The sequence below is a fragment of the Hemiscyllium ocellatum genome, chromosome 10 (assembly GCF_020745735.1).
Source record: "Hemiscyllium ocellatum isolate sHemOce1 chromosome 10, sHemOce1.pat.X.cur, whole genome shotgun sequence".
NCBI lineage: Eukaryota > Metazoa > Chordata > Chondrichthyes > Orectolobiformes > Hemiscylliidae > Hemiscyllium > Hemiscyllium ocellatum.
In genome coordinates this window covers 90657928-90675637 of record NC_083410.1, presented here as the reverse complement: position 1 = coordinate 90675637, position 17710 = coordinate 90657928, and the positions used below count along the sequence as shown (strand labels likewise).

General features: G+C 42.2%; 1 protein-coding gene across 1 annotated transcript; it reads left to right on the top strand.

The window, feature by feature from the left end:
• The first annotated feature begins 13145 nt into the window (after positions 1–13145).
• Positions 13146–13964, top strand: LOC132819579 (probable G-protein coupled receptor 139). Its single transcript, XM_060831149.1, has one exon. It carries the CDS (start codon positions 13146–13148, stop codon positions 13962–13964), a length of 819 nt encoding a protein of 272 aa, XP_060687132.1.
• The last annotated feature ends 3746 nt before the right edge of the window (positions 13965–17710 follow it).

Here is a 17710-nt window from a genome sequence, read left to right as displayed (position 1 = left end):
TCCTCCAGGTGTCTGGTGGTGAGGGAGCGACGATGAAGGCAGCCCAGGACCTCCATGTCCTCGGCTGAGTGGGAGAAGGAGTTGAAATGTTGGGCGACAGGGTGGAGTGGTTGATTGGTGCAGGTGTCCCGGAGATGTTCCCTAAAGCGCACTGCTAGGAGGCGTCCACACAGACACTTCATCAATGATGTGATCAAATGCGCAGCTGTTGACTGCTCTGTTTGGCTCATGGTTGCTTTCACTGTCGATCGTTTTGTCCTCATTTGTTGCCAGAGGTTGAGAGCAAAGTATTGCAGGGAGGAAACTGCAGCTGTGGTGATAGTGACTGTGTGTGTTGTGTTTTCACTCAAAAATATTTCCTTGTGTTTTGGGTTTGAGCCAATCTATATAATTAACAATGTGGAATGGAGTGCTCATTTCAAACCAGACTACTTTATCTTGCCAGGATGGATCAGGTTTGACTGGATTGACACAATTTTAAACCCACTATTGCCATACTTTCTCATTTTACTGCTCAATGTACCGACTGTCTGACACATTGTGATGATGAATCGAACCTGCAGAGCACTGCAAGATCAACACAACACCCAGAACAGCGACAATCCAGAGATGCAGAGCCGAAGGAAATCCATCATTTTATTGTTCACCATTTCTGGCACTTTCATTGTGCTGTGGATGCCATATACGATGTTTTTCCTCATTTTGAGGATTACAGATACATTTTATGAGCCAGATCATTATACCGATCCCTTGCTTCTCACAAAGTATACTGGAGATATGTTTCACCTGCTGAGCTCCTGTGCATTGGCTCAGTCTAAAATCAGAGAAAAGTTGAGAAATACAATCATCTATAAATTTCTTGTAATTATTCAATATGTTAAATATTCTTTGAAAAAGTGACTGGAAGCAAAGTTACAAAGCATTCACATTATTCCACTGAACACGACAATTCTGTCCTCCTCGGTCTACATTAACTACAAGTAACAGTCTTGTCTCTGTGGTGATATTGTCATCTCTGCATCACAGGGTCATGTGATCAAGCACATGACTGAGGCTGACAGAATTCCACTTCAGATGAGCTGGTAACACAACACCAGTCCACGCTCCTCATTGGATGTAACATTTCCCACAGCCCTCCTTTGAGGACAAGCAGTGAAGTCATCCATGGTCTTCTGGCTAATATTTATCCTCTAACCAACATCACTGTCAGCAGATTGTTTGATCGTTTCGCTTATAGTTGAATGTGAGGTCTCACTGTGTACAGACTCACTGCTACATTACAGCAATGACTCATTTTGGAAGTACTTTGTGGGTTGTGCAGATTTGTTTTTACTGCTGGCCGGGCCCAGCATTTAATGCCTGTTCCAAGCTGCCCTTGAGAAAGGGGTGGTGAGCTGCTGTCTTGACCCACTGCAGTCCATATGCTGAGGGTTGACCCACAATACTATAAGGGTAAGAATTCCAGGATTTTGACCCAGCAACAGTGAGCTCCCTGATTCGATCGAGTGATAGCCCTAACCAGGAACCTCATTTTAGGGCATGGAACACACAATATAGAACATAGAAAACAGAACAGAGGACATAGAACACAGAGCTGGACAGGACTGGGCCCTTCAGTGCACCATGTTGTGCCAAACATGACGCCAAATTAAACTGACCCCTTCTTCCTGCCCTTGGTCCATATCAGAGAATCCCTACCTACAGAAACAGGCCCTTCTGCCCAACAACTCCACACTGACCCTCTGAAGAGTATCCCACATTTACCTATTCCCCATCCTATTACTCCACGTTTACCCCTGCCTAATGCACCTAACCCACTCATCCCTGAACACTATGGGCAATTTAGTATGGCCATTTCACCTAAACTGCAGACCTTTGGATTGTAGGATGAAACCAGAGCACCTGGAGGAAATCCATGTGGCAACCAGAATTCAATGCAATACTCTAAGTGTGGCCTAATCAAAGTCTTTTAAAGCTGTAACATGACATATTGACTCTTGTACTCAATTCCACAACCAGTAAAGGTCAGCATGCCACACGCCTTCTTTACCACTCAATCTATTTGACGTGGCCCATTCCGGGGATCTTTGGACTTAAATCCAATATCCCTTTGGACATCACTGCTGTTTAGTGAATACAACGTGGGAAATAGCGAAGTGATGTGCTTTGTTAGGAAGAATAGAGATGTGGAGTATTTTACTAAATATGGAGAACGTTCAGGAATCTAAAGTGCACAAGGACTTGGGAGTCCGAGTCCAGGATTCTCTTCAGGTAACCCTGCAGGCTGAGTCAGTAGTTAGGAAGGCAGAGACAATGTTGTCATTCATCTTGACAGGACTAGAATGGAAAAGCAGGGATGTACATCTGAGGCTTTATCAAGCTATAGTCAGACCATATTTGGAGTATTGTGAGCAATTTTGGGCCCCGTATCTCAGGAAGGATGTACTGGCACTGCAGCAGGTCCAGATGATGTTCACGTGACTGATCACAGGAATAAAAGGCTTAACATTTGAGGAATGTTGAGGACTCTGGGACGATACTGATGGAGTTTAGAAGGATGAGAAGGGATCCAATTGAAACTTACAGAATACTGAATGGCCTGGATGGATGTTGGGAAGATGTTTCCATTGGCAGGAGAGACTAGGACCCAAGGGCACACCCTGAGATTGAGGGGAAGACACTTTTGAATAGAGATAAGGAGAAACCTCTTCAGCCAGAGAGTGGTGAATCTGTGGAATTCATTGCCAGAGAAGGCTGTGGAGGCCAGGGCAAAGAGTACACTTAAAACAGAGTTAGATAGATTCTTGATTGTCAAGGGGATCAAATGTTACAGGGAGAAAAGGGGATAATGAGGTTGACAAACCTATCAGCCATGATTGGATGGCAGAGAATACTCAATGGGCCTAATTTCTGCCCTTGTGTCTGATGGTCTTATGGTCTTATGTCCAGGCTCCTGTCATTAACTGTGCACTTCACCTTAACATTTGTTCGCCCAAAGTACAGCACCTCACACTTACCTGGATTAAAGTGCATCTGTCATTTCTCTGCCCGTATCTGTGACTGACATATAGCCTACTGTATCCTTTGATAACCTTCTACACGGTCCACAATTTCACTGATCATTGTATCATCTGTGAACATACGAGCCCAATCATCTACATTTTCATCCAAGTCTATCATAAATATATCACACAGGACAGGTCTCAGTCCGGATCCCTGTGGAACACCACTCGTCATGGACCTCCAGCCAGAAAACCACCCTTCCACCACTACCCTCTGTCTTCTCTGGGCAAGCCAACTCTGAATCCAGCTGGCCAGCTCAGGATGCATCCCAGGCATCTTACGCTTGTGGATGAGCCTGCCATGAGGGTCCTGTCAAATGCCTCACTAAAACCATGTGTACAACATCCACTGTTCTACTCTCATCAATCACCTTCGTCACCTTCTCTAAATATTCAATCAAGTTGGTAAGACATGATCTGCCCTGCACAAAGCCTTGCTGACTGCCCCTAATTAGGCCATGCTTTTCCAAATTTGGGTAAGGTCCCTAAGAATTCTCTCCTGTAGCTTCACAAACACCGATGTGATACTCACTGAACTTTAGTTTCCTGGATTATCCCTATTTCCCTTCTTGAACAGAGGAACAACATTAGCTACTCCTCTGACCTCAGGACTGCTCCAGTGGCTCATGAGGTTAAACAAACCTTGGTCATGGCCCCACAATCCCCTCTCTCAATAACACGGGGTCAATACCATTGGGCCATGTGGAGTTGTCCACCATAATGCATTTCAAGAAACTCAACACCACTTTTCTCTCGATCTCAAAGTGCCCGAGCATGTTAGTGTCCTCTACACAAAGCTCACTACCCTCCATACCCTTCTCCTGGGGGAATACTGACACAAAGCACTCATTTAGGATCTCACCCACATCTTCTGCCTCCAAGCACAAGTTCATTCCTTTATCCTTGAGTGACCCTACCATCTCCCAGTTTATTCTGTTGTTTTTAGTATCGCTATGGGATGCCTTGGGTTTCTCTTTAACCTGACTTACCAAGGTCATTTCATGGCCCCTTCTTGTTCTCCTGATTCTCTGCTTGAGTTCTTTCCTGCTTTCTTTATACTCCTTGCGGGCCCTGACTGATTTTAGCTTCCTAAGCCTTACATACCCTGCTTTGTCTCTTTTGACCAAATTCACAACCTCCCTCATTATCCAAGGGTCCCTTACCTTGCCATCCTTGCCCTTGCTCCTTACTGGAACATACCAGTCCTGAACTCTGATCACCAGGTCTTTAAACAACTCCCACATTCTATGAGATCCATCTGCTGACCTCATTACAATCACGACATTCCCTCCCCTCTGATTCCAAGGACAGAGGCAGGATCTTTGTTTTCTAGCTCCTCTTGGGGTGATTTAGCACTGGGTCAGGTTCCTCCAGTTCCGTCTCTGATACAGGTAGCGTGTAATGCACAATAGCCCACTCTTGCTCCCAGAGGATTTCAGAAGAAATTCATTCTCCTTTTCAGACGGCAAAGGCATTGAGGCAACAACATCTGGCATCTTAGATTCTGATGAACATTCAATCCTTGATGGAGAGGGAGAACCCACGGGTTCCAGAACATTCAGAAAGGCTGTTGAGGGGTCAGCACATTTCGCTCCCGCAGAGTTTGTGAGTTTGCAATTTTCATACTGTTCACATGTTATTCAGGGCTGTCACACCTTCCTGAATTTTTTACCTCCCTGAACTTTGTACATCACTGTACTTGACCTCATGCTGACAATGCCTCTTACCCATGTAGGGCCATTCCCATGGTTCCTCCACCAAACCCCTGAAGTATCCTGTCTGTCTCACTTATCAGAATCTTATGTCCAACCATCACATTCTTGATGCTGTTTCACTCCCCTCACGCCCCCCCCCACACCCACCCCCCAGGGTCCAGGAAGATCAGATTTAACCTGATGCAGAGTCCTCTCCACAACAGTAATTCTGCCGGAACCATCCCTGCCATTGCATGAGGAATGGTCCCATAATCAAACAGGAACCATGACCTTGAGTGAAGCTGTAGACTGTTTCTTTAAGCCTGCCTTCAAAGTTTGGACTGTTCTTTCTGCCAGACCATTGGATGGTGCATTGTATGGAACTGTCCTGATCTATTAAAGACCATTTGATTTGAGGAAATTGTCAGATTCCCTGCTGGGAAATGATGGCCCATTATCTGTGACCAACACTTCAGGAACTTAGTGTATTGCAAAAAATGTGCACAATTATTCAATTGGCAGCTGTGTGTTTGAGGAATGAACTCGATGCACATCCAAACACTTTGAGTCAATGTTCAGAATGACTAAGAACATTGACCTCATGAAAGGACCTGCACAGTCAATGTGTAAGTGAGTCCAAGGTTTAACCAACCATTCCCACCAACACACAGGAAATATTTGAAAGAGAACTGGGCAGTGAAAAGTGGACTGTGCTGATACTGTGACTTTAAGAGGTTATTTTATACTGTTTTTTTTTTGAAGAGCAGTTTTAAGGAAGAGATTCTAACCAGGCTACCAGAACCACTAGAGTAGACAGCGTGTGAGGACATGGGTGTTTTTGTTTAAATTTGGAACAATAGAAGCAGCCTGGATAGGTGGTCAAACTCCCACAGAACAAGGATCATGTTATTGGAATCTTGGGAAATGTCGAAAATACAATTGTACATGAAGCAGCTTAAAGTCGAGGCAACGGCAAAGGAAAAGAAATGAATAGTCCTGGCTGAACAAAGAGAAAGAGAAAGGGAAATAAAACCGTTTGAATTATAATGAAAGCAGAGGAAAAGCAGAAAGAGACAAATTGAGTGAAGAAAGGGAAACAGAGAGAAGTTTTGAACTTGGAACTGAGAGCCCAGATTTGACTTAAAATTGCAAAAGTAGAAATGAAAAATAGAACTGAGGTTGAAGATAGTGAGAGAGAGCAATCCCACTGTAGTCAAAGGCCTATGGGGATCAGTTTAAATAGGCCCAAGTCTTGCCTAAGTTCGATGAGAAGGAGACAGGAACCCTTCTCATTACATTTGAGAAAGTGGTGAAACAAATGAAATGGTCTGTGATCGTGTGATTATTGTTGACATAGAGCTCATGAGGGATTTGTATCACTATCAGAGGAGTTGGGGAGTATAATGACATGATAAAGGCCAACAGAAAAGCACCTACAGACAGCATTTCAGGAATTTAAGGAGGGAAACTGGTCAAATGCATATTGAATTTGAAAGGATCAAACAAAGTATTTTTGATAAAGGGATTGAAAATAGATCAAATATATGACTCTCTTCGAGAGACAATTCCTTATATGGCATTCAAAAATTGCAGAGAGTTAAAACAGCAAGATTAGCAGTGGAAATGCCAAATGATTATGAGTTGCTTCATAGATGCAAATTTGGCTTCTGGCATTAATTTCAATCTGTGAGGCATAGAAATGGGGGAAAAGTGACATTCTCAAGCAGTCAGGGAAAGGGAGATCCCATTGATGAGAGTAAAGATAGTTTATTACAGGGTAAACAGGGAACCTGCTATGGGCAGAGAGAAGTAAAAAAGCTCAGCTGTTTTTATTGCAATGAGATGGGCCACATGAGATCATAGTGTTGGTGGGTTAGAAAAAGCACTGGGATGAGCCCAGGAGGTTCCTTGAAATGGAAAACGAAAGCACAGTGGAAGATAAAAAGCTGCACCATAATGTAGAGCCTGGTCAGGGAATTTCTTTGTGAGGATAAAGTGTGTGTGTGTGTGTGTGTGTGTGTGTGTGTGTGTGTACACCAGGTGGAGCAGGGAAAGAAATTAAAATTTTAAGAGATACAAGTCAATCTTTGATGGTGAGAGATGAGGAGGTGTGTAATTCAGGAGGAGTGTTGTGAGGTAAAGTGGTAATATGTGGAATTCATGGTGAGAGGAGCAGTGTGCCAGGATATAAAGTGAGGTTGGAGAGTCTGGTGCAATGTAGCGAAATGGTGGAAGGAGTACTGGAGGAACTCTCGTTTCCTGTAAAGCAATTTATCCTGAGTAATGATACAGCTGGATCACAGGGGAGTGAAGCCTACTGTGGTTGAAAAGCCAGTGGGCAAACAGACAACTGAGGTGGAACAGGAATATTTCCAGACTGTGTGGCAGTAGGGTTACAAAGCCACAAGCTGAAGCAGCAGGAGAAGTCAAGGAATAAAGATAAGGAAGTTAAAGTTCATTTTGTCAAAGACTATGTTTGATCAAATGGTTGAGAAAACAAAAACAAGAACAGGTGGAAGACAAAGTGAATATTTCTGGTTCAGAGAAATTAACTGAATTATCACAGAGAGATTATAACAGAAACTAAAGCAGCTGTATCAAAAAGCATACGCAGATAAAGAATCTGAGTGTGTCCCAGAATCTCACCATTTTAACAATGATGTCCCAATGAGGAGAACTGGGCAGATGTGCATCAAGTTGCATTACTGGTGAATCATAGAATGGAGGTGTTACAGACAACCCATGTATTGCCAGCTGGAGATCATTTAGGAGGAAGAAAAAGTCAAGCAAAAGTAAAGATTTATTGGCCTGGACAGCACACGACGTGTTGAATTTTGCCAAATATGTCTTACATGTTAGGTAATTGGAAATCCTTGGGCAGTGAGAAAGCTAATACCCTTTATACCCATTCTTACATTTGAGCAATCTTTTACAAGAGTGTTAATTGATTGGATAAGGCCTTACTTAAAACAAGAAGTGGGAATCCATATTTATTTACCATCATGGATGTATCTACGAGATTTCCAGAATCTATTCCCTTATGCACTGTCATGGATAAACGGGTTGTAGAAGATTTCCTCAAGTCTTTCACTTGATATGAGCTACCAGAGAAATACAATTGGATCAATGTTTAAATTTTAGATCAAAATTATTTAAGGAAGTTATGGATAACTTATGAAGAAAACAGTTCAAATCCACTGAGCATAATCGAGAATCAGAGGGAAGATGAGAACTGTGACAGCAATGTAAAAGACCATGTTGAAGGTTCCTAGTCAAACTAACCCAGAGATTTGGGATAAAGGAATTTCATTTGTACATTTTGCAATTAGGTAAGCACCTAATACATTAATTAAATTCAATCCATTCCCATTAGTTTCTGGGTATGAGGTGAGGGCACCCTTGAAATTAATTAAAGAGAAATAGGTAATTTGTGAATTTCAGATAAAAACTGAAATCATCTGTAAGTGTTATTACACAAGTGGGAGGATAGATGGGAATAAGTTGGGAAGTACTAATCTGATCTTGCATGATGTAGGTAGAGGAAATGCTATTCCCATTAAGCATATCCTTGTAGGTTTATCCATCCAAAGTTGGGACAGGTTCAAAAAGAGATTAAACACATGTTCAGTGCCAATGCAATCAAACTAAGTTGCAGTGAATGACACTCGGATATGGTAATGATGTCAAAACCACATGCTATCCAACGATTATGTTTGGACCAAACTCAATGTCGTCCCAAAATCTGATTGATGTTCCATTACATGTTTGGAAGATTGTATTGAGAAGGTGGGACAAGCAACTTACAATTTTACTTTGCACTTACTCTGAGGATATTGGCAGGATATTGGGGCGGCATGGTGGCTCAGTGGTTAGCACTGCTGCCTGACAACACCAGGGTCCATGTTCAAGTCCAGCTTCGGGCTACTGTCTGTGTGGAGTTTGCATATTCTCCCCGTGTTTGCATGGGTTTCCTCTGGGTGTTCTGTGTTCCTCCCACAGTCCAAAGATGTGCAGGTCAGGTAAATTGGTCATGCTAAATTTCCCATAGTGTTAGGTACATTAGTCAGAGGGATATGGAACTGTGTGGGTTACTCTTTGGAGGGATGGTGTGGACTTGTTGGGCCCAAGGGCTGTTTCCACACTGTAGGGAATCTAATCTACTTTACCCAAAAGAGTGAAATAAATTTCGGTTTTGATCCCAAATGGGCTGTTCCAGTTTAAAGTCATGCCATTTGATATGAAAAATGTACCAGCCACCTTTCAAAGCCCAAGTCCCATTCCTGGGTCTTGTTATTTGACATTGATAGATGGTTCCATGGGATGTGAAAACAAAAGTTATTGGGGAGTTTGTTATACCATCAATGAAGAGGGAAGTATACAAATCCTGGGACTGAGTGGTTTAATCAGAAATTCTAGCTGAGCTATAGCAGTGTGTATGCTGCACCGAATGACATTTTGAAGAAATGCAGAAAAATGCACTGGATGGAGGAATGTGAGAAGGCATTTGACAATCTGAAAGCTGTATTAACCACTGCCCCAGTATTCGCCACACCTAATAACACAAAGCCATTCAAGGTGGTTAGTGATGCAAGTGATATGGGTATTGGTGCTGAACACTTGTAGGAGGATGCTGAGAAGATACAAAGATCTATTGAGTATATTTCCATAATATCAAAAATTATCAACTGAAATATTCCACAGTTGAGAAACAGATCTTGAGTATGATGTTGGCATTGCAACATTTCAAGCATTTATTGCCGGAAATGTGTCTGAGACATATTGAACATACCGAAGAAACCTGTACGGCTTTTGGAAAAAAAATAAGGATAAAAATTCCAGACTGTTTTGATGACGCATATTTTTGCAGACAATCAATTTAAAAACAAGCATGTAACATGACAAGAGAATGTAATTCCTGATGTGTTGTCATGATGTTGATGAATGAAGATGGAGGTGTTTAGTGGTGGGACAAAACAGACTGAAATGGACTGTGGTCGTGAATGTTTGCATGCTTAGAGTCAATGTAATGTTTATTTATTGTAGGGTGTTAAAAGTGTCAGGCTAAAGGTTTTTGAAAACTTAAGTAATCTTTGTAAATTAATGATTTTCTTTAAGGGGGAGGGAAGTGTGATGATGCTATGGTTTTAAGAGGTGTATTTGGTCCTGGGTTTTTTTATGAAGGAAGGTTGAGACAGAGATCCTGAACAATCTGCTCCAAAGACAACAGATTAAACAGCTTGTGAGGGATCCATGGTATTTTTAAAGTTGGAACAATAGAAGCAGCCTGAATGGGTGGGGTGAAGCTCCCAAAGAACCAGGATTTTTAGTTTTCCTTTCTGCAGTTGCTGGGGTCTTGAATGTAAATTTTGGAGCTCTTGTTCCTCTCTCTGTTACAGCTAAAAACTGGGGTTCTCTTCCTGTTGCTAGAATTGCATGGGAGACAATCTGTTTTACTGAATATGTCTTTGCCAATGGACTGTTTATAGGGTGTTATTGTACTGCAACAATGAACTAGTATTAGTTAATAGATCAATTAATTAATTTTGTCATTTCAGTAGAGTTACAGTTAAGCTAACTCTTTTCTTTAATTTTTTTTGACTGCAGTTTCACTGTAGTGTAAAAATAAAGTGTGTTTTGCTTAACTAGTTTGACCAATCAAATTGCATCTGGAATGCACCACCACACACTTCCCTTTAAGAAAAAGATGTTAGGATCTAGACGACTTAATATATTTTGCAGAAGTTTAGTCTGGTCCATAATAGAGAAAGATACTCAAAGGAATGTGATAAACAGACCATGACAGGAAGAGATGGACTGTGTTTCCAAACCTAAACCAATAGATAAGGTTCAAGGTTTCCAAAATAATAAAAGTAATCTGTTTACTCCAGTGGCTGGAACTAATTACAACGGTTACATCAGCCTCCTGGGCTCAGTGAGTGTCACTCACCTGGATTCATAAATGGCTTCACAGACTGAGTGAGCTCAGAGCGTTAATGAAACCTGTTTGATGCTGAAGGACACTCAAATTCCCCACACAACAGGAATCTGGTGGATCTAATGTTTCTGCTCATTGATATTGAACCCATTTTCTATCCCATCCTTGGGATCACTGGAGTTCTGTGTGAGTTATTGTAACTGTTGCTGCTTTGACTGCTGTGATCATGTAATTTGTTGGTGTAGTACTTGTTGCTTTGTCAGACGTTTACAGTTTTATTTCAGATACTGTTGATCATTAACATCCCGTGATGTTTCTCCTTATTTTAGCTGTAGTCTCTTCACCAATCTGAACATGCAGCCAAACTGGGGTCAATCTGCTTCAATTAACTTCTGTGCATTCAATTTATTTCAGGAATTAAATCTGAGGTAAGTATATTTTTATTGATTTCAAGAAACCTATTTCATACAGTTCGAAGCTTCAGTCTTGGAATACAAGACAGGATGCATTGTATTTGGATGTTGTTTTGTACATTGAAGCAAAATGGGGAGATGCACCTTCACTGCAATGGAACGTGTGCTCTCTCACACCAAAGAATTGCACTCAGGAATGGACTATGTCAGACCTTTTGCACCATCAGAACATCCTGAAGCTCCTCACACACTGTGAAGGATCACTGTATTTTTAAATATTCTTTATGAGGATGTGATGGGTCACTGACTGCACCAGTGTTTATTGCCCATCTCTAACCATTCTTGAGAAGGTGGTGTTGAGCTGCCTTCCTGATCTACTGAGCCTGTGCAGATTATTGAGGAAAGGATTTCCAGGATTGTGACAGAGAAAGAACAGTAAATTAGATCCACGTCGGGATAGTTATGGTTTGGTGGAAAAATTGTAGGTGACACTATCATCACCCTTGGTGCTGTCTGAGGAGTCTTGGTGAGTTATTATAATCCATTTGTAGATGGTACACACTGCTGTCCCTCTGCCCATGGAGTCAGTGTAGAGGGAAATGGATGAAGTGCCAATCACACGGGCTGCTTCGTCCTGAATGGTGTTGGGAATCTTGAGTGTTGTTGGAGCTGCCCTCATTCTGCGAGTGAACATTTGTAACATCCCCTGATTCTTGTCGTTGTCGTTTAGCTCAGACACAAAGGCAGAAAGCTTGTCATGGATGTCAGCATCTTCAGTCAAGACAAATGAGATAGACTTCACTCACAGAGTAAATCAAGGGCAGCCTCTGATACTAGCCCAGAGGATTGGACAGGATCAGTCAGACAGTCAGGGTCTCATCGTCACAGGGGGATGAGGAGTTGAATGTCTGGCAGCCCACCATCTGCCATGATGCTTTCTGCCCTATTGAGGGCTGTTTTCCTCCTGGAGTGAGAGAGAGGAAGGGATGAAGGGAGCTGAAAGTGGTTGGGACAGCTGTGACATTTGGTGAACGTAGGAAGGTTAACCCAGTGAATGAGGTGGCCGTGCCAAGGCCAAGTGTTGTTGGGGGTTAGGGAGAGTGAGAGTGAGTGAGGGAAGATGTGGCAGACAACACTGTGAGTGGTAGCATTGGACCATATCAGAAGGAGAAACAGTCTCAGAGATAAAGTGAGTGTGACGTGGAGGAGAGAAGATGGTGGCAGATTGGAAGAGTGGAGAAGGACCATCTCCCTACACTGCTAGTCAGTTCTGCGTACGGCTGAGACTGCACTGACCTGGGTGGCAATCACAGCTCAGGTTGGCTTGGGTTGATGTCATGCCCACTCCTGTCGGTGTTTGTAGGAAGAAGGTATCTGTTGTCTGAATCACCCCATCCAGCAGGAGCTCCAGGTACCTGCCCACAAACTGGAGTACCCATTTCCCAATGTCTGCCAGGCCAGGGACAAACCAATCGTTCCCTTTCTCAGTCATCATTCAGGTCAGTTCAGGCCTCACAGTGCTTGCTCAGGTGCACTGTGGGATTTTAAAGTTGGCATCGGCACGAGTGATGCCGATCATTATGTGGATATCCAGTGAGTGCCAACTCTTTCAGGGAACATGGATGTTATGGATAGAATTGAATGTGAGCAATGCACTTGGAGTGGAGTGGGCCATTAATAAGGTCCCTTTGGTAAGGTATGAAGGGAAAAGACATGGGACTTCACAGCAAGAAACCCAGCAAAACACTTGATATAACTTGCACTTCCTGAAAAAAAGATACAGACATATATTTTTGCAAAAGTTATATTCACATTGTCCATTGACTAACTGAACTGTTGATCAATTTGGCCAATGTATCCACCATGTTTATTTCAGGTCAAGTGTAAAATTGTTTTTTTTATGGTTTACACTATTTACACATTTTCATGGTAAGATTTTCTGTGACCTTTTTTAACCTTTATACCTAACCTAATCGCAATTGTGACACTATCAGGAAGGAAGTGTGGTCTTTCTAAAGGTGTCACTTGGTACCTGATCACTATGGCTGGAGCGGATCTGCTGGTTGTCCTTATTCAGGTCATACTGGACAAACTGAATCGCTCATATCTACACATTGTATTCTTCTCCAACCTTCCTGGTTGTAGCATCAGAGACGTCATTGGTTCCACAGCTGTAAGTAGCTCAGTCTGGCTCACAGTCACCTTCACCTTTGACCGGATGGTGGCTATTTGTTTCCAGAAACTGAAGACAAAATTCTGCACTGAGAGAAATGCAGCTGTCATTATCACAACTGTCAGTTTACTGAGTTTATTCATCAAGATCCCATTGTATTTTAAATATGAAACATACTATTGCAAAATAACCTATGAATACTTCTACTACCTTGTGTGGCTAGCTTTTGACTGGGGAGATCGTATTTTAACTCCAGTACTCCCTTTCTTCCTGATCCTGCTGCTCAATGCTGTCACTGTCAGACACATCCTTCTGGCTAGTGCAGTCCGCAGGAAGCTGAGAGGACAACCAAACGGGGATAAGCCGAATGATCCAGAAATGAAGAATCAAAGAAGATCTATCATTTTGCTCTTTGCCATATCGGGCAGTTTTATCCTGTTATGGACCACTCGTGTCATAACTCTTGCAATTCAAAGAATTACAGGATGGTACATTGGAGCACCAGCTGGATATTGGGTGGGAGATCACATGGGGACAATGCTTCAGTTATCCAGCTCCTGCACCAACACATTTATTTACACAGTCACAAAGAGGAAGTTCAGAGAGGAGATGCTGAATACTGTGAAATATCCCTTCATCACCATCCAGAATTCCAATAAACGATGGGAACAAAGCTGGTCAATGTAAGCACGGTCCGGAAAGGAATATTATTGTTCACCTCCAGCTCAGCTGCTGTTGAGGCAGCACGTGCAAAGAGATTTGAAAATAAGAATCAGATTGTTCCTCAAGTTGAATAAATTATTTAACGCAAGTGTGTTGTGAGGGCATCTGCTCCTGGTCAGTGAAGATCCATTAATACTTGGCCCATTAATATTTGGGGAATATAATGAAAATTTCCACTTCATTTTTAAATCATGTTTCTAGTGCAATCCATGTCATGTTGTCTTATGCTGTAATTATAGAAGAGCAATTGAATTGGAGTTTGTATTTATGAATGCCATTAACATGATTAAGAAGGGATAATAATAACAGAGCCATCATCTACAACTGGCTCTCTGACTGGTGAGTGATGGTATCTTGCAATACACAATAGTAAGATCTTAGCTGTGACGACAGCTGTAGCTCCTCATAATTCTATTTGTTTTAAAATAGTTATGGGAAAGGACAGGCCTTGTATAAAAGGTACAGTTCTAAATTGGTGTAAGTCAATGTTGAGGGTATAAGACAGAAACTTTCAAAAGCTGATTGGTGTAGACTGTTCTCAGGTAAAGGACAATCTGGCAAGTGAGAGGGTCAAAGGTGAGATATTGAGAGTTCAGCAACAGTCTGATCCTGTTCGAGTGAAGGGTAAGGTTGGCAGCAGAAGGGAACACGGGATGAATAGAGGCATCGAGAGTCTGGTCAAGAATGTGAAGGAGGCATGTATCAGGTAGAGACAACTGGGGTCAAGTCAGCCTTGAAGTGTATAAGGGGGGTAGGGGCATTCTTAAGAGGGAAATCAGGAGGACAGAAAATGGATATGAAATAATCTTGACAGATAAGTTTAAAATTACCCAAATATTTTCTACAAATATATTAAGGGTTAAAGAGCAAATAGTGTGGTAATGGAGCCCCTTAAAGATCATCTACAGGAGGTGGCAGAGTCACCTAATGAATATTTTGTTTCAGTGGTTATTGTGGAGAAAAACATGGAAGCTTGAGAACTTGGGGAAATAAATATTGATGTGTTGAAAACAGTTCATGTTATAGAAGAGGCAGTGCTGGAGGTCTTAAGAAGACAAAACGTGAATAAAACTCCAGGACTTGATCAAGAGTATCATTTTCTAAATGGGGAGAAAGGTCAGAAGTCTGAAGTGCAAAGAGACTTGGGAGTTCCAGTCCAGGATTCTCTCAGGGTAAACTTGCAGGTTGTGTCAGGAGTTAGGAAGGCAAATACAATGGTGGCATTTATTTTGAGAGGACTTGAATATAAAAACAGGGATGTACTTCTGAGGCTCTATAAAGCTCTGGTCAAATCACATTTGGAATATCATGTGCAGTTTAGGGCCCCATATCTCAGGAAGGATGTACTGGCCCTGGAGCATGTTCAGAGGAGGTTCATGAGAATGGTGCCAGGAATGAAAAGCTTAACATTTGAGGAACATTTGAGGACACTGGATCAATACTCGAGGGAGCTTAGAAGGATGACGGGGAGTCTAATTGAAACGTACAGCATACTGAATGGCCTGGACAGAGTAGATGTTAGGAAGATGTTTCCGTTGGGAGGGAAGATTCAGACCTGAGGGCACAGCCTTAGAGTCTCTCCAGCATCCTGTGTTTGTTTCAGATTTTCGGCTTCTGCAGTTCTTTGCTGTTATTGAAATAAATGTCAGATGTTATTGAATCACAAACTCACAATGTTTAAATTTATCATCATGTACTTCATGCATCTGCTTCCACAAAGCCAACTGCATCGCTTGTTTGACAGTCTCGAATATGGTTTTGATGGCTGTGCCCATATTTAGCGCAGTCAGTCAAAAAAACAAGACAACAGAAAGACAGTGATGACAGGGGGAGAATGATGGGCAGGAGATTGAAGTGGCTACCAGGAAGGCGAATGAAAACATGTGGCTTTCATCGATATTTGGTCTTTCCGTGGAAGGTTAGGTTTGTACAAATAGGCTATGTTCGACTTCCATAAGTTCTCAAAAAGAAGGAAGTTGAGCAGAACCAAATTAATGTGTTGAATTGGATTGTTGGGATCATAGTTACTCCAACTGCAAGTTGTCCCAGAGCCTGGAGCAGATTGGAGTCAGTCAGACAGTCCCATCTGATGAAGTGGAAGTTTCAAGAGACAGTCAAGGCCAAGTCAATCGTTGTTGGAGAAACCGTCTCAAAATCAGGCTCAACTGGGCCAAGGAACTCCCCCCGAATTCAGAAAGTTTGCATTCAAGACTGGTATTATTCTCTTAGAAACAGAAATCCCATGGTTCAGGTAGACTGTGAATAAATAAAAGAGCTCTGTGTGTTGAACTGAATGTTGAATATTCTGCAACTTTTTCATGAAGTGATGTTTTGGAAAACTTTAAAGATCAACAAAGGATTACTAAACAGCAATTATGAAAGAAAAGGAATGTTGAACATTCCGCAACTTTTTCATGAAGTAAGAGTCAGTAGAACAGTTTGGTGATGTTTTAAAGACCAACAAAGGTTGATGAAAATGTAATTATTAAAGAAAACAAACACAATATTTTTAAAAAGCAAAAACATCTACAAATATAAAAAGGGAAGAGAGTAGCTAAAGTGATTGTTGGTCCCTTGGAGGGTGAGGCTGGGGAGTTAATCCTGGGGAAAACAGAAATGGCAGAGACACTCAGTTAATATTTTGCCTCTCCTTCGACTGTGGAGGACACTACTGCCATTTCAATAGTAACAGGGAATGCAGAGGTTATAGACAGGGAGGGACTTAGAACAATCACCACCACGAGGGAAACAGTAATGAGCAAAATATTGGGATTGAAGGCAGACAAATCCTCAGGGCCTGAAGGGGTCCTCCTTGGGTCTTAAAGGAAGTGGCAGCAGAGATCGTGGAAGGGCTTTTGCCTGAAATGTTGATTTTACTGCTCCTCGGATGCTGCCCTGAACTGCTGTGCTTTTCCAGCACCTCTAATCCAGAATCTGGTATCCAGCATCTGCAGTCATTGCTTTTACCAAGATGCCCCAGGATTCAGTCCTCAGACTCCAACTGTGTGCAATCTATACTAATGACTTGGATGTTGAGACAGAAAGTACTCGATCTAAATTTTCAGATGACACTAAAATAAGTAAGAAAGTAATTTTCAAGGAAGAAATAAGAAATTTATAATTGGATATGAATAGTTTTTGTGAATGAGCCAAAGTTTTGGCACATGAGGTTTAATGTAGAAAAGTGTGAAGATATTCAATTTGGTCAGAAGAATAGAAAGTCAACCTATTACCTAAATGGTGAGAAACTTCCGAGAGTTTCAATGCAGAGGGATCTGTGTGTCCTTGTGCATGAATCTCAAGGAATTAATATGCGGTACAGCAGGTACTAAGGAAGGCAAATAGAATTTTGGCATTTATTGCTAAAGGTATAGAGTATCAAAGTAGGGAAGTATTGTTGCAACCAGACAAGATGGAGGGGACGGGGACTCAGTGGGTAGCACTGCCGCCTCACAGCACCATGGTCCCAGGTTTGATTCCACCCTCAGGTGACCATCTGAGTGGAATTTGCACGTTCTCCCTGTGTCTGTGTTAGTTTCCTCCGGGTGCTCCGGTTTCCTCCCACAGTCCAAAGATCTGCAGGTTAGGTGCATTAGTCAGTGGCAATGTAGGATGATACGGTGAGGGGATAGGTCTGGTTGGATGTGGGTCGGTGTGGACTTGTTGGGCCAAATAGCCTGCTTCTGTAGTGTAGGTGTTCTCTTCTCTGT